At 41.2% G+C, this 23,777-nt stretch overlaps 1 protein-coding gene across 1 annotated transcript; it reads left to right on the top strand.

Annotated features, from left to right (window-relative positions):
- Positions 1–4,281: 4,281 nt before the first annotated feature.
- Positions 4,282–23,229, top strand: acss1 (acyl-CoA synthetase short chain family member 1). Its single transcript, XM_021608834.2, has 14 exons — positions 4,282–4,897; positions 5,153–5,249; positions 6,755–6,954; positions 8,427–8,602; positions 9,067–9,219; positions 10,081–10,228; positions 11,095–11,232; positions 11,706–11,798; positions 12,735–12,847; positions 15,522–15,648; positions 19,990–20,117; positions 20,283–20,346; positions 20,929–21,050; positions 21,393–23,229. The coding sequence occupies exons 1-14, from the start codon at positions 4,537–4,539 to the stop codon at positions 21,570–21,572; spliced, it is 2,100 nt and encodes a 699-aa protein (XP_021464509.1). The 5' UTR covers positions 4,282–4,536; the 3' UTR covers positions 21,573–23,229.
- The last annotated feature ends 548 nt before the right edge of the window (positions 23,230–23,777 follow it).

The raw sequence follows: 23,777 nt of genomic DNA, 5'->3' as shown, positions 1-23,777 counted from the left end.
TAGGACAGAACACGTCTCCTTCCTGAGCGGTATAACGGCAGTGTGGTCCCATGGTGTTTGCGTACTATCCTTTGTACAGATGAACATGGTACCTTCAGGCGTTTGGAAATTGCTACCAAGGATGAACCAGACTTGTGGAGGTCTTGGCTGATTTCTTTTGATTTCCCCATGACATCAAGCAATGATGCACTGAGTTTCAAGGTAGGTCTTGAAATACATCCACAGGTACACCTCCAATTGACTCAAATTATATCAATTAGCCTATCAGAAGCTTCTAAAGCCATGGCATCATTTTCTGGAATTTTTCCAAGCTGTTTAAAGTGTATGTAAACTTCTGATCCACTGGAATTGTGATACAGTGAATTATAAGTGAAATAATCTGTCTGTAAAAATTTTTTGGAAAAATTACTTGTGTCATGCACAAAGTTGATGTCCTAACTGACTTGCCAAAACTATAGTTTGTTAGCAAGAAATTTGTGGAGTGGTTGAAAAACTAGTTTTAATGACTCCAACCAAAGTGTATGTAAACTTCTGACTTCAACTGTATGTGTAAAAGGTTTTGCCAAAGTCCATTCCCTCAAATAACACCAGCACACTCACCGCAGCATAAAAACTTTGGTTTTGGTTATGCTGCCCATCTGAATCGACATCTAGATACACACAAGGAGGAGAACGCATTCGGCTATGAGACTTGTGGGAAGAGATTCTGTCTGTGGATAGCATTTCCACCAACCTTCCGAACTCAAGTTACACATTATTGTAAGACACGCAGAGGGTCCCAGAAAGACACTGACCTGTGGAAAGATATTCTATCATGCCTTTAGCCTCAAGCGACACATGTTTACTCACACGGGGAAAAGCCACACCCTTGGGATGTTTGTGGTAAGCAATTCAGTCTCTGTTGGAATCTCAAGGAGCACCATAATGTCCACCCAGCTGAGAACCCATACAAATGTGCCACCTGTGGGAAGGATTTCGGTTCACGGATGTCAATCTCCAGGCACAGCAGTATTCACACAGGTGAAATGCCCTTGTGGAAATAGATTACGTCTCTGCCAGTTATGAAGACACACATGAGACACACAAAACAGAAGATGAGGACTGCTCACACTGATGAAGAAGCTTGAAGAAAACCCACAGGCAGGTCCACAGTTTGAGTAGAATTGTTTTAGCTTTTCAGGTGAATATATGTACAGTATGCCTACTATGGTTACTGAATGTTAAATTAGTAAATACTTTACATTACTAAAACATTACTACTACATTACTAAAAATAAACTAAAGTTAATTGTTTATTAAATTCAACCTATGTATATTTTCTAGGGCCTAAGTTCATGTCAATAAACATTTTAATGAATTATTATTACTGTCACGACTTCCGCCGAAGTCGGCTCCTCTCCTTGTTCGCGCGGCGTACGGCAGTCGACGTCACCGGCTTTCTAGCCATCGCCGCTCCATTTTTCATTGATCCATTTGTTTTTTGTCTTGTTTTGCACACCTGGTTTGCATTTCCCAATCACACTGCATGTATTTATTCCTCTGTTCCCCCTCATGTTTTTGTGTGATATTGTTTGTGTTATACGTGTCATTTTTTGACGCGCCAGACTGGTGTTCGTAGATTCCGTATTTTGTCACGAGGTATGTTTATTTGTTTGAACATAATTATTGTGACTGTTTGCGCGTTTTGCACTTTTGCCAATCGGCTGGAGGTTTTGACACAGTGGCGTCCGTCTGTTGGTTTCTCCTGTCTCAATAAAGTGTGCGCCTGTTCACAACTCTCTGCTCTCCTGCACCTGACTCCGCTACCAGTACGCACACCATTGGCAATTACACAGATTTAAATACAGTTTGTATTTTCAAACAGTCTTTTTATTTCAACATCTTACTTTTAGATACATTTTTCTGTGAGAAAACAGCAATACAATTAGTCAAACAGGTATCTTGTTGACATTGCTTTGCTTCGCCTATATGCCTCATCGTGATGGCTTGAGTGGGTATTGGAAATGCAAAACACCATCACAGTTGCCCTATTTGGTTAATGGTTCTTAAGATTCATATTAATATCTAGTTGTGTATTTCATGTCTAGTTTAAGCCTTAATATCCTGCTTAATCACATATAATTCCCACTTAATGGTTCACAAACCATATAATTGCTCTACTGCCTTATCCTTCTTTTCCACATTATAGTCTAATGGCCCACTGCCTTTAATCTGATATTGTTTTGAGATTACAATGTTTTTGAATAGCAAACAGGGTAGTAGATTTCCAAATGAAATTGTATTTTGGTTTGGGCTCAATAATGGTTTATTTATCCTGTAATATTAATCCCATGATTAACAATATCAACAACAACAGCTTTAATATGATAAATAACACACATTTCCAAACAATAGTTATAAACAAATACTACTCAGATGGATTATAACATGATAAGGTGGGTGTCAAAAAATCCTGCATGTGAGTAACGGAGAGAGTTCATCAAACAATGCTGTTGTTTTGTTTCTGTCTGCAATCCAACAAGCAGAATACTTACGTTTACATGTTAGTTATTTAGCAGACACTCTTATCCAGAGCGACTTACAGTTAGTGCATTCACCTTAAGATAGCCAGGTGAGATAGCCACATATCTCAGTCATAGTAAGTACATTTTTCCTCAATAAAGTAGCTATCAGCAAAGTCAGTAAAGTCAAGTCGGAAAAGGTCAAGTGTGAGTTCATGAAAGGCAAGGGTGTTAGTATATATCTTTTTTAAATGTCATTATGTTATGTTTATCTCCACAGCCTCATCAATATAGAATACCTCTGAATTTTAGCAAACGTACAAAAACAATACAGCTAGGCTACACAGGCTGAGTAACTCAGAATAATATTATTCAGTACAATTACAACCATTGTATTAGTATTAGACCATTGATCATGTTCAGTGAACCAATCAGTGGTCACATTATGTGAGTGATTGCTTTTCCCATGGATTGAACAAACAGATTAGCAGTAGGGAGAAAAACAAAGCACAAAGAGATTAGAGACACCTCATTGTTAAGAATGAGGGGTATTAAAATCTATTAAAATGTCATCAATCAGAATTTATCGCACAAGTCACGTTCATACCTTTACACCCCCTCGCCCAAACTAAACTACAATTATATGATGGTACTATGTTAGAGCATTATAGAAAACAGGGCAAATAATCTGGCCTTTTGTTGGAATTGTCTGCTAATGGAAAACAGTGTTCGTTTATAGAACAGAATTTAATCATAATATCTGTTGTTTTGTCAAGCAGGAACCGCCTGTCAAATGTTTGTTTTACTCCGTTCACAAGCATTCATCTTTTATGGTGTGTTTTTATATCACATACATCATTTATAAAGAGATTATGGGCCTAAAGCGTATTTAGTAGATAGGCCTATGCAGTGTGTTGGTGAAAAGTTTGTTTCTGTCTAAATTGGAAAGTTTTTTTTTTTTAAACAAATGAACTATTCACTTTGGTTTAATTAGAATTCATACTATTAATGCAAGATCTGGAAATAATTGTCCATAGCTTAATATATTAGTGTATTTTAGACAATATGACTATTGCCAAACCCAATACAGTTTCATATTTCAACTGGGGATTTGAGTAAACAGTCTAATATTATCACACACTGAACAGAGAATTGTTGTTGAACAATGTGTTGGAGTGTGTTTGCAGGTTACATTGAAACTATTGCATTTGTTTTCCCCTAATCCAGATGATGGGATTGAGATTTCATTCAGGATGAAATAAAAATATAATTTCACCCTTCTGTATGGTCCTCTAGGAGGCAGCATCATTCTTGAATTTGAGAATACATGTAATAACAGAGTAGTGGCCAATATGAACATATTTTAAGAGTTTAAATTGAAAAGTTGTTATTTTTTTATTATAGGGGACTACAAGAGATGGTGATGAAAAATTCTAATTAAAATGTACTATCACACATATGCAGAAATTCAATAGGCTAATCATGATTTGTTTCACACATATTGTTTTTAATATGATGAGTTTTGAGTCTTGTACCACAATGTACCACAATCTACTAGGACATATCAATACATGAAATAGAAACATTTAAAAACACATGCACAGACCAAAGAATAAGTAAAACCTGTCTTGGCAGCAGAGAGAATGTTTAGCAGTTTTAAAGCACATTTCCTGCAATTCTATAGGTCCCTTATTATTTCTATATACTTTATATTTGGTTTTAGTGGTTTAAGTTTACACTGAAAGCGTTTTTCCATCCCAATTTTAACTATTCTTTTTTTTTTTTTTTGTACTTTTGGGGTTGCAATGCACAAAAAATGTCCCGACTCCCGACCCACAGTTTGGAAAACAGTGGGCTAGGCTACACTTTAGTGATAGTGAGTGCTGAAACTAACTGTCCTCTGTCATGAACACTGACCTTTACATAATACATTTTCATCAACGACTTGTTCCCACCCTTTCTGTACCACTCAAGGAAGCTTGAAAGAAAAGGATCCGGCTCTGGTCAAGTTCTGCGTGCAGCAGGGGAGCAGAATATGGCTGCACATAAAAACGGGAGTTTGATACATATAATAAATAGAGCCAGTGTATTCTTCAAAAACGGCAGTTACCGAAAGAGAATTTTATTGACCTCTCTGAAACCTGTTCAGTGTCAGAGGCGAACAGTCTCCAGTATCGGCGATAGGAACACGAACTTGACACCGCACTTGAGCTCAAATCTCGCTGGATGGTCATACAACGAGTTGTACGAATTGTCTGTGAAAGATCCGGAAACCTTTTGGGGATCAATTGCTAAAGAGAGGCTTACATGGAATAAACCATTCGATCAAGTGAGGGACTGCGAAATTACTAGTGGGAAAATCAATTGGTTTCTTGGGGGACAGTTGAACGTTTCTGGTAAGAATTGCCATCCCCTTTTATTATTATTATTGGCAACACTAAATATTTACTACCCCATTGCATTACAGCCTTTCTACATAGACTGGAAGTGCGTGCTCAAGCCTTATTTTCTTCTAGGATTAAGTTATTGTATTGTTTTTGTTTGTGTGGATCTTAAGGTTTGCTAACTATGTTTAATGTACATTATGCTTACTGGACAGCCCCCCAAATACTGGACAGTAAGTTACATTAGCTCATCCATTTAATTGGCAGTGAATTGTTTGGATGTGCATGTTGCCAAGCATCCTGACAGAGTCGCCCTGGTCTGGGAGAGGGATGAACCTGGGACGGAGGTAAAGGTCACCTATAGGTAAGTTCATGCCTATGCAAGGACCTTCAACAGGGTGGGGGACTATTATAAAGTAATGCTTATCTTGGAAAGCTTGAGATATGATATAGATTAGAGTCATCTGAATGAATTAATCCACATCATTCAGCAGAGGAGCTGGAATTTATACTGATCTGTGCAACAGAGTAGGAGGTATCAAACCAAAATACTCCACATTCCACACTGATGTTTAACCAGAGATGATTGCCTCCAGATGTAGGATCTTCATTTCAGCCAGTTTGCTACAGCATGAAAATAATCCTGCGGCAACAGGAATTGTGAATTATTAACCTCAAATACACTACAAGTTTAAAATGTCCTGGGTAATCACATTAAGATCCTACATCTGTATCCTGTAAAAATATCATCTTGTCCTCTGTCAAGTATCCATGTTAGGTTCTGTTTTGTTTTTAGTTTATGCTATACTGTAAAGGGTAGGAGGAAACATGGCAGAGATTCAGCAGTAATATCTAAATATTTACAATATTCCAAACAGTTCTCTAGATATGCACAGTGAGATGTTCAGCTGTGCCAAAGAAGAACTGGATAAGAACCATGTTCTGGATCTGCATGGATATATTGTTAACTTTAATATTGTATAGTACATAAATAGCATGACATTAAACCTTTATTGATACAGGGAATACCAATTGATACCAGGGTCTCTTGTTCAATGATGTCCTGTGTTACAACAATCAGCAAATCACGAAGGCTTCAATACTTCCATTACAATTTGCATTATGAATGAGACACCATATGTACTTTATTGTTGATGAGATTAAATTATAAGGAAGTGCTGTTGAAATTGCAAAATTATTTTTGGCTGGGTGTCACAGTTATTGTGTAAGGTGGTAGTGTGAGATTTCAAAATGAGGCCTTTCTGAAATAAAGCTGCTTCCTGGATCAGAATGTAAACAGGAAGCTGTGGGTTGTCCAACTGAACGTTCACTAGACATGAAACTGAAAGTGTACTGGAAGGTAATTTCAGTGCTCCCAAAAATTATTAATCATAGTTATCCATTGTTCAGTGCCTCAAAGGAGCCTCAAAGTCACTAATATACATCTTCCTATATGGCTTGCAAGGAGTAGGGATTTAAAGTAGTTCTCAAAGACTCTCATTTTACAACAAAATACTTATTCGGTTGTCACCATAGGATAACCCTTTTAAGTTCCACGTAGAACCCCTTTGGGCCCTAGGTAGAACCCTTTTGGCTTCCATGTAGAACCCTCTGTGGAAAGGCTTCTAAATAGAACCCCAAAAAGTTCTACCTGGAACCAAAAATGGTTCTTCAAATGCTTCTCCTATGGAGACAGCCGAAGAACCCTTTTAGGTTCTAGATAGCACCGTTTTTTCCTAAGAGTGTACACTTCAGATAGTGTTTGATGGAATCAATACAGAATACATAACTTACATACACAACAATAGTTGAGGTAACTATTGCTCCAAGTAATAACTTCTGTCTGAACTTTATACAACTTTTCTACAGGGAGCTACTTGAGACTACCTGCCGCCTAGCCAACACCCTGAAGAGGCATGGGGTCAACAAAGGTGACCGGGTGGCCATTTATATGCCAGTGTCGCCCATCGCTGTGGCTGCCATGCTTGCGTGTGCTCGTATCGGTGCTGTGCACACGGTGGTGTTTGCTGGGTTCAGCTCAGAGGCCCTGGCTGGGAGGATTCAGGATGGTGAGTGATACTGGGCCTGGACTCATGTTTGACTGAGATGAACTCTTTAGAAATGTTAGTTGCTGCAGGGGGTGCTGAGATGTTGGCCAGGGTAGGGGTAGCCAGGTGGAAAGCATGGCTAGCCGTGGAAAAATGCTTATTGAAATGATCGATTATCATAGATTTATTGGTGGTGACAGTGTTTCCTATCCTCAGTGCAGTGGGCAGCTGGGAGGAGGTGCTCTTATTCTCCATGGATTTTACATTGTCCCAAAACTTTTGGAAATTAGTGCTACAGGAAGAAAATGTCTGCTTGAAAAAGCTAGCCTTAGCTTTCCTAATCTCATGGTCCAGTTGGTAACCCAAGAATGTATTTCAAGGACGTTTGTGTTTTGTATACAGATGCTCCCTTTAAAGCCCAAACATGACATTTGAATGGTTGACTGAACACAAGGGAAGGGCACAAGGGCATTTAAATTGTGCATGCATGTAGCTATTCAAGTTAAAATAAAAAATGAGAGATTTTCGAGGTTGTTATCTGTAATCATACAAAGCTGACATAATACTTGAGCTTTGCACCTTTAAATAAAGCGTAATCATAGAGTTTACAGGAATTTCAGCTTTTCTATTCAAAGGCACGGGAAGAATGTCTGATAGTTAAACAGGATATAGCTCCAATGGCCATGACCCCTAAAATGGCTCGACTGAATGGCTGTTTAATTTCAAGCTGCATTTTGCGGTCAGACAGAAACCAGGCCAATTTAGAAAGATCAAACACAAGGCCAGCAGTTTAGGACACAAACTGAAGGATGAGACAGAAAGCTAGGAGCAGCATGTCATCTCAAACCTTTATAACATGTGCAGTACAGTACTGAGTGTACAAAACATTAGGAACACCTGCTCTTTCCATGACAAACTATCCAGGTGAAAGCTATGATCCATTATAGATGTCACTTGTTAAATCCATTTCTTAAAGGGGAGGAGACATGTTAAATAAGGACTTTTAACCCTTGAGACACGGATCATGTATGTGTGCCATTCAGAGGGTGAATGGGCAAGGCAAAATATTTAAGTGCCTTTGAATGGGGTATGGTGGTAGGTGCCAGACGCACCGGTTTGAGTGTGTCAAGAACTGCAGCTCTGCTGTGTTTTTTACCCTCAACAGTTTCCTGTCTATATCAAGAATGGTCCACCACCCAAAGGACATCCAGCCAACTTGACACAGCTGTGGGAGGCATTGGAGTCAACGTGGGCCAGCATCCCTGTAGAACGCTTGTAGAGTCCATGTCCTAACGAATTGAGGCTGTTCTGAGGAGAAAACGGGGTGGAACCTCAAAGAGAACCAACAGATAGCAATTAGGCCTATTGACATCTTGCAATTGTTAGAAGCTGCTTGCATTTTCTCAAAGTACTTCATATTCTCAATTAGACTGTGTAGTGATGTGTCTGCATGATCTCAGATCTCTCAGACTGTGTTCCCCATCTCCCTGCAGCCCAGTGTAAAGCTGTGATCACGTGTAACCAAGGTGTGAGGGGAGGCCGGTTCATAGACCTGAAACCTACAGTAGATGCTGCAGTGAAGAACTGCCCCAATGTCCAGCATGTGTTTGTGGCCCAGAGGACCACTAACCCAACTCCCATGGGCAAACTAGACATCCCATTGGAGGAGGTAATACTTGTTCTTCATTCTTCTTATTGTGCCATGGAGGAGGTAATACTGAGTCTGAGTAGCGGGACAAGCCAGTGGCAGTCCTGTAACGGGATCAGATTGCATTGCCGCCAAGCTCTGCTCACAGATGGAAGTGGGGAACTGAGAGAACCGTTTTGCGATGTTATCTGTCATGTTAAGATCTGTTATGAAAGATCTCTTTATTTGTCTGTCCTTTCATCTGCCATTGTCACTGACAAGATGAAACACCTTGAGGTGTTTTGTCTTCAAGAACAACCTGTGTACAGTCCCGTTGAACAAAGCGCATAGACAGACCTACTATGAGAGGAGCATGATGACATAACACACATTTAACTTGAAGCAAATCAAGTGTAATCCCACTGCATTTAGTAATTCCACTGCAAGAAACATTCCTATCACCAAACCATACCTCCAGTCTCCCACTCTTTTCCTCTCTGTCTCAGGCGATGGCCAGTGAGTCGGCACAGTGTGCTCCAGAGCCTATGGGCAGTGAGGAGATGCTTTTTATGCTCCACACGTCAGGCAGTACAGGCAAGCCCAAGGGCATTGTCCACACACAGGCTGGCTATCTGCTCTATGCTGCACTGACTCACCAGGTATGTCTTCAGTTAACCCCTCTACGGAATACTTCTTACTTTAGAGAAGCAAATGCAGGTATGGTGCCTTCCTTAAAATGGTGATGTGGCAGAAAATATGCATCTGTTTAGCTGATAAATAGAACCGACTATAAAAGGAGGAGGAAGGCCCAATTACTGTGTTGTCTGAGAATGTTTTGATGAGGGCTACAGAAAGGGGGCTACAGACAGGGCAGTTTGAACAATATCAACATTCTGCCACATGGTTTGGCATAGCTTAGATCAGAACAATGAATTCAGTGTTCCCCTTTCGTGAGAGAAGCCCCATTCCACATTCTGGGTCAAAATTAGCCCCCTTTGACTGACAAATAAAAACATCTGTTTTCTCCCTGCTTTTCGATGCTGGTGAGCATGTTGTGCTTGGTGGGATTGACAGACACAAAGCTTACATGCTGTTAGTGATAATAATAGAATGAAAACACAGCTATGAATCTGCACGAGATGTGCTGCTAATTTCTAAGTAGCTTACCAGCTCAGACCCGAACAGACGTTTGGCAATTGCTCGCACTGTCTCTTTTTGGCATGTTGGCTGTTTAGATTCAAATAACAGACAAAGCTGCTTTATATCTGTATCCCCCTGAAACAGACTGGGCCTCTTGGGACCATGCCAAAGAGAGACCTGTTGCTGTTGCCAGGCTGTTAAGCAGTTCTGCCCAGAGAACTATCAATGTGGCAGCCATGTTGTGTGGGAAAGCCTGTATACGTTAGCCAGAATTAGTCAGAATTTCGCAATCTTGTAATTTTGATGATTTCATTGTCTGGAAAAGTACAGCATTGCTCAATGGACCTTGTCTCTAACCTTACGTGCTCTTGTTCTTGCAGTATGTCTTCGACTACCATCCGGGCGATGTGTTTGGCTGTGTGGCAGACATTGGCTGGGTGACTGGTCATAGCTATGTGGTGTATGGTCCTCTGTGTAATGGTGCCACCACGGTCCTCTTTGAGAGCACTCCTGTGTACCCAGACCCCGGTGAGCTATAACAGTACAAGTACAAGGGCTGCACCCTGACAATATCTGATTGACGTACTCGTCCACTATTAATCATTAAGATGTGTCTACAACTGTTACATTGAGACAGATGATACTTTGGCAGGAGACTTTGACATACAGCATCAAAGTTTGTCCCTTATTTTCTGGTGCTTTTTACTCACTTGTCCTCTTTACCAGAGGTCATAGAGTTTTACAGGTCGTATCCACAGAGAGATAGCCAGGTGACTTGTTACCAGCTGGGTGGGTGTCACAGCTTTTGGCAGTATTGGAATACTTATTCACTGGGCTAGGGGCAATAAGGGACAAAATTCATTATTGTTTTTGATTCTATTTTTATAGACAAGTTAGAAGTTCTATATTATTTATGCAGGTGTTAAGACGTTCTGTTGCTATGTGTGCTAGAACTAATGTATAACTATTACCGTAATACGCAATATTTTTCTTTCTATAACCCGCGGATAACTTGTATATGTAGTGTTTGGGACAACAAGAAAACCTTAGAAATGTGAATAAAGTGGATCACTGTAGTTGTAACTGGCTTCGCTGGCATTTCTCCAGTGTTGCGTGACTCATTAACTGTCTTGATGACAATTTTCTTCTTTGTTTATTACCAAGGCTTGTCGACTGAAGGAGTGCTTCAAAGTGATATAGTTAATTGTTAAGGTTTGCTGTCAACTTTGTAGTGATATGACATTGGCCCATGCCCTCAATAGCCTTGGCAAAATAGGACATTTCCTGTTCTTGTTTCTGTGTCACTATTTAGTGGATTATGGAAACAGGAAGGATATATTTTGCGTGTGTGTGTATTCCTTTACCATAATGACCATGTGCCTTTGTCCCCTCAGGGCGATACTGGGAAACAGTGCAGCGTCTGGGCATTAACCAGTTCTACGGTGCTCCCACTGCCATCAGGCTGCTGCTGAAATATGAGGAGAGCTGGGTCAAAAAGTACGACAGGTCCTCCCTCAAGACCCTCGGCTCTGGTGAGACACTAGATCAGTGCCCCCTGCATAATAATTTGCCAATGAGCACACAGTTGATCCTACCAGATGAATGAAATAACTGATCAACTGCTCTGTATGCAATTGAGTTGCATTGTTGCAACTCAATTACAAATTCAAAGTCAGTGGCTTTGCGCATTATGGAAACTTGACTTGGTTCCAGTGATTCCTGTCAGTGTTACAATGACCTTAATAAGCAATTCATCTCAGAGTTCTTGGCTATAGCTATCATCACATTCATAGGCCAACATGCTCATAAGTCATATCAGTTCAAAGCATTTCATATCTTTATTATTATTGTCTTATTACGGAAATACTCTATTAGTAAAAAAGTAGCCCATTATCTAAATAATACAGAATGTTTATGCCTAGAGTACATTTCACAATATCTTAAACTAGCTCTGAGTGTGCCCAGAGCTGGGTGTACTGTATTGAATGTACCTGTCTTCTTGCAGTGGGGGAGCCTATCAATCACGAGGCATGGGAGTGGTTCTACAACGTGGTGGGAGATGGAAGATGCCCCCTAGTGGATACATGGTGGCAGACAGGTAACATCAGGGCGGCTGAATGTCTTGGCCAAGGTTGTTTGATGTGGTAAATGCTTCAACTTTAATTGCCTTTGAGATTTTATAATGCACAATTAAGCTAACATGTTTTATTGCACTACCATGTAGGACATCATAATACGCTACATTACATGACATGGAACAAAGGGCTTATCAAAGGCATATAAAAATCAGGTCAAGTTACGTTTGTAAGAAGGAGACAATCATCACTTGAAAAGCAAGCTTATTTTGTGCATCAAATGAATGCCAACGCCTGTGCTCTGATGTTGCATGCTGGTGGAGGAGAAAGCTCTGCCTCTAAAGCGCATCTTGATTTGTTATGGTGGTTTCTGTGCTGATCTAGACAATAAGTCTGTCTGATACTCTGTTTACTGGTGTTTTAACCCTAATTTGTGATTAGCACAATGTACATCTGCACTGAAAATGAATTAAAATACCCCCCCCCCTCACCCCCAACACACTTACCCCCTTCTCCCCGACTCTCCCAACCGCCAGCGGGTGGAGGCTCTCCAGTGAGGACTGGCAGGAGTGAAGTGGGGAGGGTCATGACCTAATTCCTCAAAAATCACTTTCTGGGGTTTTCTCCATGGGCGTATGTGCTAAGTCTTTTGAGGGGGGCTGGAGAGTGAGGTTCTTCCAAAGGCTTAATATCAAAATGAAGTGTAATTGTCTTGTACAGTACTGCAATTCCTTTTTTATTAAGGTGATTATCACTTATTACTAATTTGCCATAACCACAGGGGTTCAACCCTCACCCTCTTCCCCATCAGCAAAACGTAGACAATCTGTAGCGCAGCCAGACTTAGGTCAAATGCAGTACATATCAACTACTCTCCAATATGTCAGCTGCACATCCCTTTAACCCTCCTTATTGCACTTCTCCATGCATCTCCTCTCTCTCTCTCTCTCTGTCCCCAGAGACGGGAGGTGTGTGTATTGCTCCAAGGCCAGCTGAAAAGGGTGCTGAAATTGTTCCGGCCATGGCCATGAGGCCCTTCTTTGGCATTCAGCCTGTTCTCATGGAGGAGAAGGTGACCTGTCTGTGCTGAATTCAAATCAATTCAACTGTCTTGCTTTTTCTGAATGAAATGGTCAATTTGTATAATTTTTTTAACAGATTTTACTTAAGAGAAAACTTAAGAGAAAAATATCAAATGTATTTGTTCTATGTTCATCATTAAGACGCAACCTTAAATGTTTTACCTTCCATTTTTGTGAATCAAGTCCTTGTGAAATGTAGTCAGTGGTATTACCGCATTCTCCTCTGACGGCATTCTGGGACTTTGGACTCTCGTTCTTCAGAAGGCATAAAAAGTATAACAATTCAAGCTGGACCATGTCCAACTGCTCCAAGGAAATTCCACTCTTCCCCTCCTCAACTGTGTGACCTTGTTCGTCGTTCAAAAGTTGAAAACAGGTTAACAATCACAAGGCCACCAGGCGGAATACCAGGGTACATTCTCAAAGCATGCACAGACCAGCTGGCTAGTGTCTTCACAGACATTTTCAATCGCTCCTTGTCCCAGTCTGTAATCCCAACATGTTTCAAGCTGGCCACCCTCGTCCCGGTTCCCAAGAGCTCCAAGGTAACCTGCCTAAATGACTACCACCCTGTAGCACTCAGATCTGTAATTATGAAGTGCTTTGAAGGCTGGTCATGACACACATCAACACCATCATCCCAGACACCCTAGACCCACTCCAATTTGCATACCGCCCCAACAGATCCATAGATGACACAATCTCAATTGCACTTCAACACTGCCCTCTCCCACCTGGACAAGAGGGGAAATAACAATGGGAGAATGCTGTTCATAGACTACAGCTCAGAGTTCAATACCATAGTTCCCTCCAAGCTCATCACCAAGCTAGGGACCCTGGGACTGAACCCCTCCCTCTGCTACTGGATCCTATACTTCCTGGTGGCTCGGCCCCAGGTCATGAAGGTAGGCATCAACACCATCGCCACGCGGACCGTAAAGACGGGGGCCCCTCAGGGGTGTGTGCTTAGTTCCATCTTGTACTCCCTGTTCACCCATGACTGTGTGGCCACGCATGACTCCAACACCATTATCAAGTTTGCTGATGACATGACGGTGGAGTCCTGATCACCAAAGGTGATGAGTCAGCCTACAGGGAGGAGGTCAGAGACTTAGCAGTGTGGTGCGAGGACGACAACCTCTCCCTCAATGTCAGTAAGACCAAGGAGCTGACCGTGGACTATAGTGCAAAGAGGGGAGAGCACGCCCCCATCCATATTGACGGAGCTGTTGTGGAGCAGGTCGAGAGCTTCAAGTTCATTGGCGTACACATCACTAAGGACTTCACATGGTCCACACACACACACACAGTTGTGAAAAGGGCATGGCAAAGCCTCTTCCCCCTCAAGAGGCTGAAAATATTTGGCATGGGTCCTCGAAACCTCCAAAAGTTCTACAGCTGCACCATCGAGAGCATTGTGACTGTCTGCATCACTGCTTGGTATGGCAAATGCACCGCCCTTGACCGCAAAGTGCCACAGAGGGTGGTAGGGACATCCCAGTACATCACCGGGGCCAAGCTCCATGACATCGAGGACCCCTATAACAGGCGGTGTCAGAGGAAACCCTGAAAAATTGCCAAAGACTCCAGCCACCCAAGTCATAGACTATTCATTCTGCTACCGCTTCTACCCCCAAGTCATAAGATTGCTATAGCCAGACTTCTAAATAGTACATTAAATGGTACCAGAACTATCTGCACTGACTCTACGCACACCCACTAGACTATATATACACACCATATATACACTCACTCACACACACTACCTTGACACTCCCACACATTCACATACACTACAAACGTACACACACACAACACAAACACATGTACACATTACACACACACGCACACTCACACACTTTTACACTCATCATTTGCTGCTGCTGCTCTGTTATGTATTTTACTCTTATTATTATTATCTATCGTGATGCCTAGTCACTTTACCCTGCCTTCATGTACATATTTACCTCTTCACATTGATCTGGTATTGGTACTCCCTGTATATAGCTCCACATTGATCTGGTACCGGTACTCCCTGTATATAGCTCCACATTGACCTGGTATTGGTACTCCCTGTATATAGCTCCACATTGATCTGGTATTGGGTACTCCCTGTATATAGCTCTACATCGGCACATGTGACAAATACAATTAGATTTGGATTTGAACTGGTATTTTAAAGCACTAAGTACTGTACGTTAGACACTAATTGTGGGACAGTGGTAGATGGGTCACACCCGCCTTACCGCCTTTCACATGGCAATTAAAACTAGCCAGCATATGCTTCCCTTTCCTTGATTAACACATTTACAGGGCTTTGTTGGAGTGGTAACATGACCTCAACTTTATTTCCCCTCTCCGTGTCTTTTACTAGTAATTTCAGTTAACAGTAAAATTACACGCATTACTGTATAACCTTCATGCCCTGAATTTCTATGTATTGTTGTTAGCTATGTGTTTTACTGTAGAGGTTGATCTTTATGAACAGACACATTCTTATTGTTATTATTGTTGTGACATGCTTGCTGCATGATTTTTTTTTATGCACTTGTAATGTTTGTTTACATTCTATACTGATTCATTTTATTAATTCAAATGTTTTATTGTGTGAGAACCTAATAAGTTATTAAAATGTTTGATTCATTTTCCTTTTATCACCAACAGGGTAAGCCTATATCAGGAAATGATGTCAGTGGAGCCCTTTGTATTGGCCAACCATGGCCTGGAATGGCCCGGACCATCTTTGGGGACCACAAGAGATTTGTGGATGCATACTTCAAACCATATCCTGGTGAGTTGGCCTAATTCCATTTCCCTGTGGGCTCCTCTCTTTTTTTTACATTTATTTTATATCACCTTTATTTAGCCAGGTAGGCCAGTTGAGAACAAGTTCTCATTTACAACTGCGACCTGGCCAAGATAAAGCAAAGCAGAAATGTAGAAGAGTAGGGAGGTAGGCTATGTACAGGTACAGTGATCAGTAAGCTACTCAGACAGCTGAGGCTTAAAGTTAGAGAGGGAGATATAAGACGCCAGCTTCAGAGATGTTTGCCATTCGTTCCAGTCATTGGCAGCAGAGAACTGGAAGGAAAGACGGCCAAAGGAAGTGTTGGCTTTGTTGGATGACCAGCGCAATATACCTGCTGGAGCGCGTGCTATGGGTGGGTGTTGCTATGGTGACCAGTGAGCTGAGATAAGGCGGGGATTTACCTAGCAAAGACTTATAGATGACCTGGAGCCAGTGGGTTTGGCGACGGATATGTAGTGAGGGCCAGCCAACGAGAGCATACAGGTTGCAGTGGTGGGTAATATATGGGGCTTTGGTGATAAAACTGATGGCACTGTGATAGACTACATCCAGTTTGCTGAGTAGAGTGTTGGGGGCTATTTTGTAAATGACATCACCGAAGTCAAGGATTGGTAGGATAGTCAGTTTTACTGACTATCCTATGTTGGCGGCATGAGTGAAGGAGGCTTTGTTCAGAAATAGGAAGCCAATTCTAGATTTAATTTTGGATTGGGGATGCTTAATGTGAGTCTGGAAGGAGAGTTTACAGTCTAACCAGACACCTAGGTATTTAGAGTTGTCCACATGTTCTAGGTCAGAACCGTCCAGAGTAGTGATGCTAATCGGGCGGGAGGGTGCAGGCAGCAATCGTTTGAAGAGCGTGCACTTAGTTTTACTAGCATTTAAAAGCAGTTGGAGGCCACGGAAGGAGTGTTGTATGGCGTTGAAGCTCATCTGGAGGTTTGTTAGCACAGTGTCCAAAGAAGGGCCAGATGTATACAGAATGGTGTTGTCTGCGTAGAGGTGGATCAGAGAATCACCAGCAGCAAGAGCGACATCATTGATATATATATAGAGTAAAGAGTCGGCCCGAGTCAGTCATTTGAGAAGCCAAGGCTATTGAGTCTGCCGATAAGAATGCAGTGATTGACAGAGTCGAAAGCCTTGGCCAGGTCGATGAAGACGGCTGCACAGTACTGCCTTTTATCGATGGAGGATAGGATATCGTTTAGGACCTTGAGCGTGGCTGAGGTGCACCCATGACCAGCTCGGAAACCAGATTGCATAGTGGAGAAGGTACGGTGGGATACGAAATGGTCGGTGATCTGTTTATTAACTTGGCTTTCGAAGATTTTAGAAAGGCAGGGCAGGATGGATATAGATCTTTAACAGTTTGGGTCTAGAGTGTCTCCCCCTTTGAAGAGGGGGACGCCCGAGGCAGCTTTCCAATCTTTGGGGATCTCAGACGATACAAAAGAGAGGTGGAATAGGCTAGTAATAGGGGTTGCAACAATTTCGGTGGATAATTTTAGAAGGAAAGGGTCCAGATTGTCTAGCCCAGCTGATTTGCAGTTCTTTCAGAACATCAGCTGTCTGGATTTGGGTGAAGGAGAAGCGGGGGGTTGGGGGTTGGGCAAGTTGCTGCAGGGGGTATTGAGATGTTGGCCAGGGTAGGGGTAGCCAGGTGGAAAGCAAGGCCAGCCATGGAAAAATGCTTATTATGCTTAGATTTATTGGTGGTGACAGTGTTTCCTATCTTCAGTTCAGTGGACAGCTGGGAGGAGGTGCTCTTATTCTCCATGGACTTTAGTGTCCCAAAACCTTTGGGAATTAGTGATACAGGAAGCACATTTCTGCTTGAAAAAGCTAGCCTTAGCTTTCCTAACTGACTGAGCATTGGTTCATGACTTCCCTGGAAAGTTGCATATCGCGGCGGCTACTCGATGCTAATGCAGAACGCCACAGGATGTTTTTGTGCTGGTCAAGGGCAGTCAAGTCTGGGGTGAACCAAGGGCTATATCTGTTCTTGGTTATACATTTTTTGAATGGGGCACGCTTATTTAAGATGGAGAGGAAAGCACTTTTGAAGAGCAACCAGGCATCCTCTACTGACGGGATGAGGTCAATATCCTTCCAGGAAACCCGGGCCAGGTCAATTAGAAAGGCCTGCTCGCTGAAGTATTTTAGGGAGCGTTTGACAGTGATGAGGGGTGGTCGTTTGACCACGGACCCAGTACACACGCAAGCAATGAGGCAGTGATCACTGAGATCCTGGTTGAAGACAGCAGAGGTGTATTTAGAGGGCAGGTTGGTCAGGATGATATCTAAGAGGGTGCCCATGGTTACCGATTTAGGGTTGTACCTGGTAGGTTCCTTGATGATTTGTGTGAGGTTGAGGGCATCTAGCTTAGATTGTAGGACGGCCAGGGTGTTAAGCATGTCCCAGTTTAGGTCACCTAACAGTTCGAACTCTGAAGGGCGATCAATTCACATATGGTGTCCAGGGCACAACTGGGGGCCGAGAGGGGTCTATAACAAGCGGCAACGGTGAGAGACTTGTTTTTGGAAAGGTGGATTTTTAAAAGTAGAAGCTCGAATCGTTTGGGCACATACCTGGATAGTATGACAGAACTCTGGATGCTATCTCTGCAGTAGATTGCAACTCCGCTCCCTTTGGCAGTTCTATCTTCTCAGAAAAAATTATAGTTAGGGATGGAAATTTCAGGATTTTTGGTGACCTTACTAAGCCAGGATTCAGACACGGCTAGGACATCCGGGTTTGCGGAGTGTGCTAAAGCAGTGAATAAAACAAACTTAGGGAGGAGGCTTCTAATGTTAACATGCATGAAACCAACGCTTTTATGGTTACAGAAGTCTATAGCTTTAGAAAATAGGTATTTTTGTGAAATCAATTTGAAAATGGTAGATCGTAATCTACAGTGGCAAAGAGAAGATGAGGGCCCTGGTGGAGTGGTGCTAGGAAAATAACCTCTCCCTCAACGTCAACATAACTAAGGAGATGATCGTGGACTTCAGGAGATAGCAGAGAGAGCACCCCCCCATCCACATCGACGGGGCAGTAGTTGAGAGGGTGAAAAGCTTCAAGTTCCTCTGCGTGCACATCACTGACAACCTGAAATGGTAAATTTCACACAGACAGTTTGGTGAAGAAGGCGCAACTGCGCCTCTTCAACCTCAGGAGGCTGAAGAAATTTGCCTTGGCACCCCAAGACCCTCACAAACTTCTACAGATGCACCATTGAGAGCATCCTGTCGGGCTGTATAACCGCCTGGTACGGCAATACACGTGGTCTGCCACTGCGAGGACGATCAGCTGTCCCTCCTGTCTCTCTGTAGCGCTGTCTTAGGCGTCTCAAAGTACGGACATTGCAATTTATTTCCCTGGCCACATCTGCAGTCCTCATGCCTCCTTGCAGCATGCCTAAGGCACGTTCACGCAGATGAGCATGGACCCTGGGCATCTTTCTTTTGGTGTTTTCAGAGTCAGTAGAAAGGCCTCTTTAGAGTCCTAAGTTTTCATAACTGTGACCTTAATTGTTTACCGTCTGTAAGCTGTTAGTGTCTTAACGACCGTTCAAAAGGTGCATGTTCATTACTTGTTGATAGTTCATTGAACAAGCATGGGAAACAGTGTTTAAACCTTTTACAATGAAGATCTGGATTTTTACGAATTATCTTTGAACGACAGGGTCCTGAAAAAGGGACGTTTCTTTTTTTGCTGAGTTTATATACTTTATTTTAGTCTACGCTCATCCTATATAACTACTGCTTTACACAACTTTTTTTTATTCATATGCTGTCCATAATGTCTATTTACACAATTATACACTGAGTGCACAAAACATTATGAACACCTGCTCTTTCCATGTCATATACTGACCAGGTGAATGCAGGTGAAACCTATGATCCCTTATTGATGTCACTTGTTAAATACACTTCTATCAGTGTAGATGAAGGGGATGAGACAGGTTAAAGGAATGTGTTCTTAATGTTTTGTACACTCAGTGTATACAGTTTATTTATATTTTGGATTCCTTGTTAATTCTGATATTTCTTAATTGTTTTATTTAAATGTATGTGTATTGTTAGGTATTACTGAAACATAAGCATTTCGCTGCACCTGCGAATAACATCTGCAAATATGTGTACGTGACCAATCAAATTTGATTTGGATTTGATTTGAGATAGCAGGCTAAAAAATAATACCAGTATATTTGTCTAACATGGCAAACAGTGTTGACATTGTTAAGATAACGATTACTAAGACACCTTAGGTCACTGTTTATTACCCAAGTGTGAGCTTTGGAGTTGACTCTATTCCAGGTCATTACTTCACTGGGGATGGAGCATATCGGTCTAAAGAAGGCTACTATCAGATAACTGGGCGTATGGATGACGTAATCAACATTAGTGGCCACCGATTGGGTACTGCTGAAATTGAGGATGCCCTGGTAAGAACTAACACACCTAGCCTATTTGTTACATGAATGGCAGCTGTATGTTCAGTTGACTCACTAATAAAATCAATATCATGATTATGTGAAAGAGTCACTGTACTGTTGTTGTCAATGGGGATTTCTTATACATTTCTTGAATGGTTGTCTTCTGTCTATTAGGATGAACACCCAGCAGTTCCTGAGACTGCGGTGATTGGTATTTCCCATGATATCAAAGGAGAGGGTAAGAATAAAAATATAGACATACAGTGCAAAACCACTATCATCCCACATTAACACGCACAATACACATTTGTTACAGTATGTATGTGAATTGGATATTTCTGGAGCTTTGAAATGGCTTCTAACCCGTTGAATAATAGTACACCAGGAAATGGAAAGCTTCTTAGCTTTGAGTCAAATCTCTCCTTGAATCTAGCCACTGTTCCCCTTGAGTGGAATAGGCACTAGCCTTCAGGTGTGTCAATACTAGTGTAATATACCCAAAACTAAACGAACAGTTACTGAGGTCAATGATATACCCTAAGAAAGTCCTTAGAAGTTTGTTATTGGTAAACTCTTGACAATCAGCACCACCTTGTAAAGGGAATATGTGGTGCTCTTCATGAGATTAAACCAACCCACATACTAACCAAAAGAAGATCAAGATTGCTAAAATTACATATGTATATATCTATGAACACTGAAATTACATATGTGTACATCTATATGACGATCAAGTGCATTGAAGCTTATTTACAACTTGCAATTCATAGTTACATTCTATCAATGCTTTGTTGCATGTTTTCCTTCCCTTGTACAACAGTTCCCTTTGCCTTTGTGGTTTTGAAAGAAGACCCTTCCCTGAACCACAAAGCAGTCGTTAAAGAGCTGAGAGGCCTGGTGGCCGCTAAGATAGCAAAGTATGCTGTCCCTGACCACTTTCTGGTGAGGATATTCATGCTGCTTGTGATTACTAAACTGTGCATTTATGATAAGTATGTAAAACTGCTGTTGTTGAAGATCCTAGTATATGCCCTGAACCAGACAGCAGTCGTTAAAGATCTGAGAGGCCTGGGGCCACTAAGATAACAAACAAAGTACGCTGTCCCTGACCACTTTCTGGTGAGGACATTCACGCTGTTTGTGGTTACTAAACTGTGCATTCATGTTATTCAAGGCAGTATGTAAAATTGCTGTTGTTGAAGATCCTATTATTTGGAAATGGCATTTGTTTTAAACTAATAATAGATGGTTTCTTTCATCTATCTGTCGTTTGACCTCTTTCAGGTAGTGAAGAGACTTCCCAAGACACGCTCTGGGAAGATCATGAGGAGAATCCTGCGGAAGGTGGCTATGGAGCAGACAGGAGACCTGGGCGATGTGTCCACTCTGGATGACCCATCTGTTGTCGCAGAGATCATCAAGGCCCATGCCCAGTACAAGAGCCTGACATCTCAGAATAAATGATGAAGTAGGCTTTATCACTGCTAAAACGTTGTGTTGGCAACTTGGCACTGGTCACTTGAGTAACAGCTCACTTCACTCACTCCATTCTGAATGTTATACTGTGCTGAAGCTGAGTCAGTTTTTTGACCACAGTCCTTCAGTTGTTCACTATGTATGGCTCATTTATATAAGACACAAGACACTCAAGATACACAGTACACCCCTTTCATTCCCTTTAAGAATCATTATCATAAGGCTAATCTCTTGTGAGAGATTAAGATTATCAAATGCACAGTATTTTTTAACTTTGTTTTTTAAAGAGCCACGCCGATTGGCACGGGTGTTTTTCTGTTGCTCATTAGAAAAACAAGATTTCAGTCTGGGATGTATGTTTCCTGACCGTTGTTCAGCCCATGTTAGTAGGCCAATGGACATTTTAAAATCAAAACACAACCTTCATTTATTTACATGTTGTGATGCACCGATGTTCCAAACTCTGTTTTAGAAGAGACTGACTTTATGAACAAAATTATCAGATTTACACTTTGTAGTCAATTTTGACACTAGAATAACTGTGTCTTACTCATATAGATGTCACATATGCAGTTTTCAAATGGATTCTTGCTTTTTAAAGGCAGTTCTCTTTAAAGCTGCAATATGTAAGTCTAAGAAGTGGTATTTTTTCTTTGTGCGCTATTTCTATGCTTCCCCTTCTTAAGTTTCGTTTTTGGGTCTTTTAACTTTCAGTTTTGTTCACCAGCTTCAAACAGCTGAAAATACAATATATTTTTATGAAAAATATATTTCACAGGGGTTTAGATGGTAAAATTACTTTACCTGCTTGTTTTGTCACATCAACTGAAATTAGGCGAACAATTAGACTTTTATCAACCAGGAAATGGCGATTTCTGCATAGTACATATTTTAAATAAGAAAAGGCGCTGTAATAAATTATGAATAATTAATCCAGAATAATGGTGTTTTATATATGTTATCTTTATAAAGGTCCTATTTTAACAAATGTTATGAAATAAAAATAAATGCTCAAGGACGTGTTCACTTGATTGAAACACTTACGCTGTCAGTGTGGAAGTGCTTAGTAATGAGTCTCGTATTACGAACAAATTAATAAAACGACACGTCCTGACCAAACATCCACAGCATGATGGTAAACCCAGGGAGTTCTTTCAGAACAGTGAAGAATGCTTCAGGAAACAGTGCCTCGACAGTGGAAAAGTATGTCCGCTAGCAAGGCATTGTTATTTTATAGCAGAACTATGGGAGTACTAACTAACTCTCATAGTAGTAGATGTGAGTTTCTCTTTCAAACAATCCCCTGGCCTTGTACACAGCTAACATTCGCCAAAGCAAGCTAGCTACTAATAGTGCAACCGTAAGTAACAATACAGATGAAGATGAAAAATGATCAGGCCTACTAGTGTACATCTTATTATAGAAATTATTGTTGAAAACTAGTCTAGGTTGGAACTGTTGCTGTTAAAATACAATAATAATAACCGGAATAAACTGTGGCAAACACACTCACACAGTTCTGGGTTGCTCATCTACAACAGGAAGCAGTCTCCTGCCTGACTGAGAAAGCAGTAGATGTTCTGGTCCAGTTTGGCACCACATACCTATGTGAGTCAGGGTTCTCAACTCTGACATACTTAAAAAACAAGTACATAAATAGTTTCAAGGCTGAGCATGACGTCTGTGTTGCACTGTCAAAAACAGAGCCCAGAATAGGCATGTTGCTGTTAAAATACAATACATATTTTTTATTCTGAACTGGAATAAACTGATTGATCACATCACACAGATATAGACCAGAAAAGGACTGTGTGTGTGATGTGATCAATCAGTTTATTCCAGTTCAGAATAAAAAATATGTATTGTATTTTAACAGCAACACTTCCAAACTAGACTTTCTTTCAACAATAATTTCTACAGTAGGCCTAATCACTTTTAATCTGTATTGTTACTTAGGGTTGCTCTATGTGTGTGTTCTGTTATTCATCTGTGTGATGTGATCAATCTGTTTATTCCAGTTCAGAATTCAAATTATTTGTATTTAAACAGCAACAGTTCCAACCGAGACAGATATGTGAGTGTTTTAATTGGGGAAAATAAACATTAATAGATATTTATATGGATATTTAATTTCATTGTTATTTGTTTTTGTTTACAGTCGTGGCCAAAAGTTTTGAGAATGACACAAATATT

The sequence above is a fragment of the Oncorhynchus mykiss genome, chromosome 1 (genome assembly GCF_013265735.2).
Source record: "Oncorhynchus mykiss isolate Arlee chromosome 1, USDA_OmykA_1.1, whole genome shotgun sequence".
Classification (NCBI taxonomy): domain Eukaryota; kingdom Metazoa; phylum Chordata; class Actinopteri; order Salmoniformes; family Salmonidae; genus Oncorhynchus; species Oncorhynchus mykiss.
The sequence above is the reverse complement of the archived record's forward strand: the minus strand, read 5'-3'. Positions and strand labels throughout refer to the sequence as shown.

Bases quoted from the DNA above. Each gene is read 5' to 3' on its own strand.
- acss1 (XM_021608834.2), top strand. From the start codon at position 4,537: ATGGCTGCACATAAAAACGGGAGTTTGATACATATAATAAATAGAGCC. The intron at 4,898-5,152 runs GTAAGAATTGCC...TTTAATTGGCAG, and splicing joins GGGACAGTTGAACGTTTCTG to TGAATTGTTTGGATGTGCAT. The intron at 20,347-20,928 runs GTAAGAATAAAA...CTTGTACAACAG, and splicing joins CCATGATATCAAAGGAGAGG to TTCCCTTTGCCTTTGTGGTT.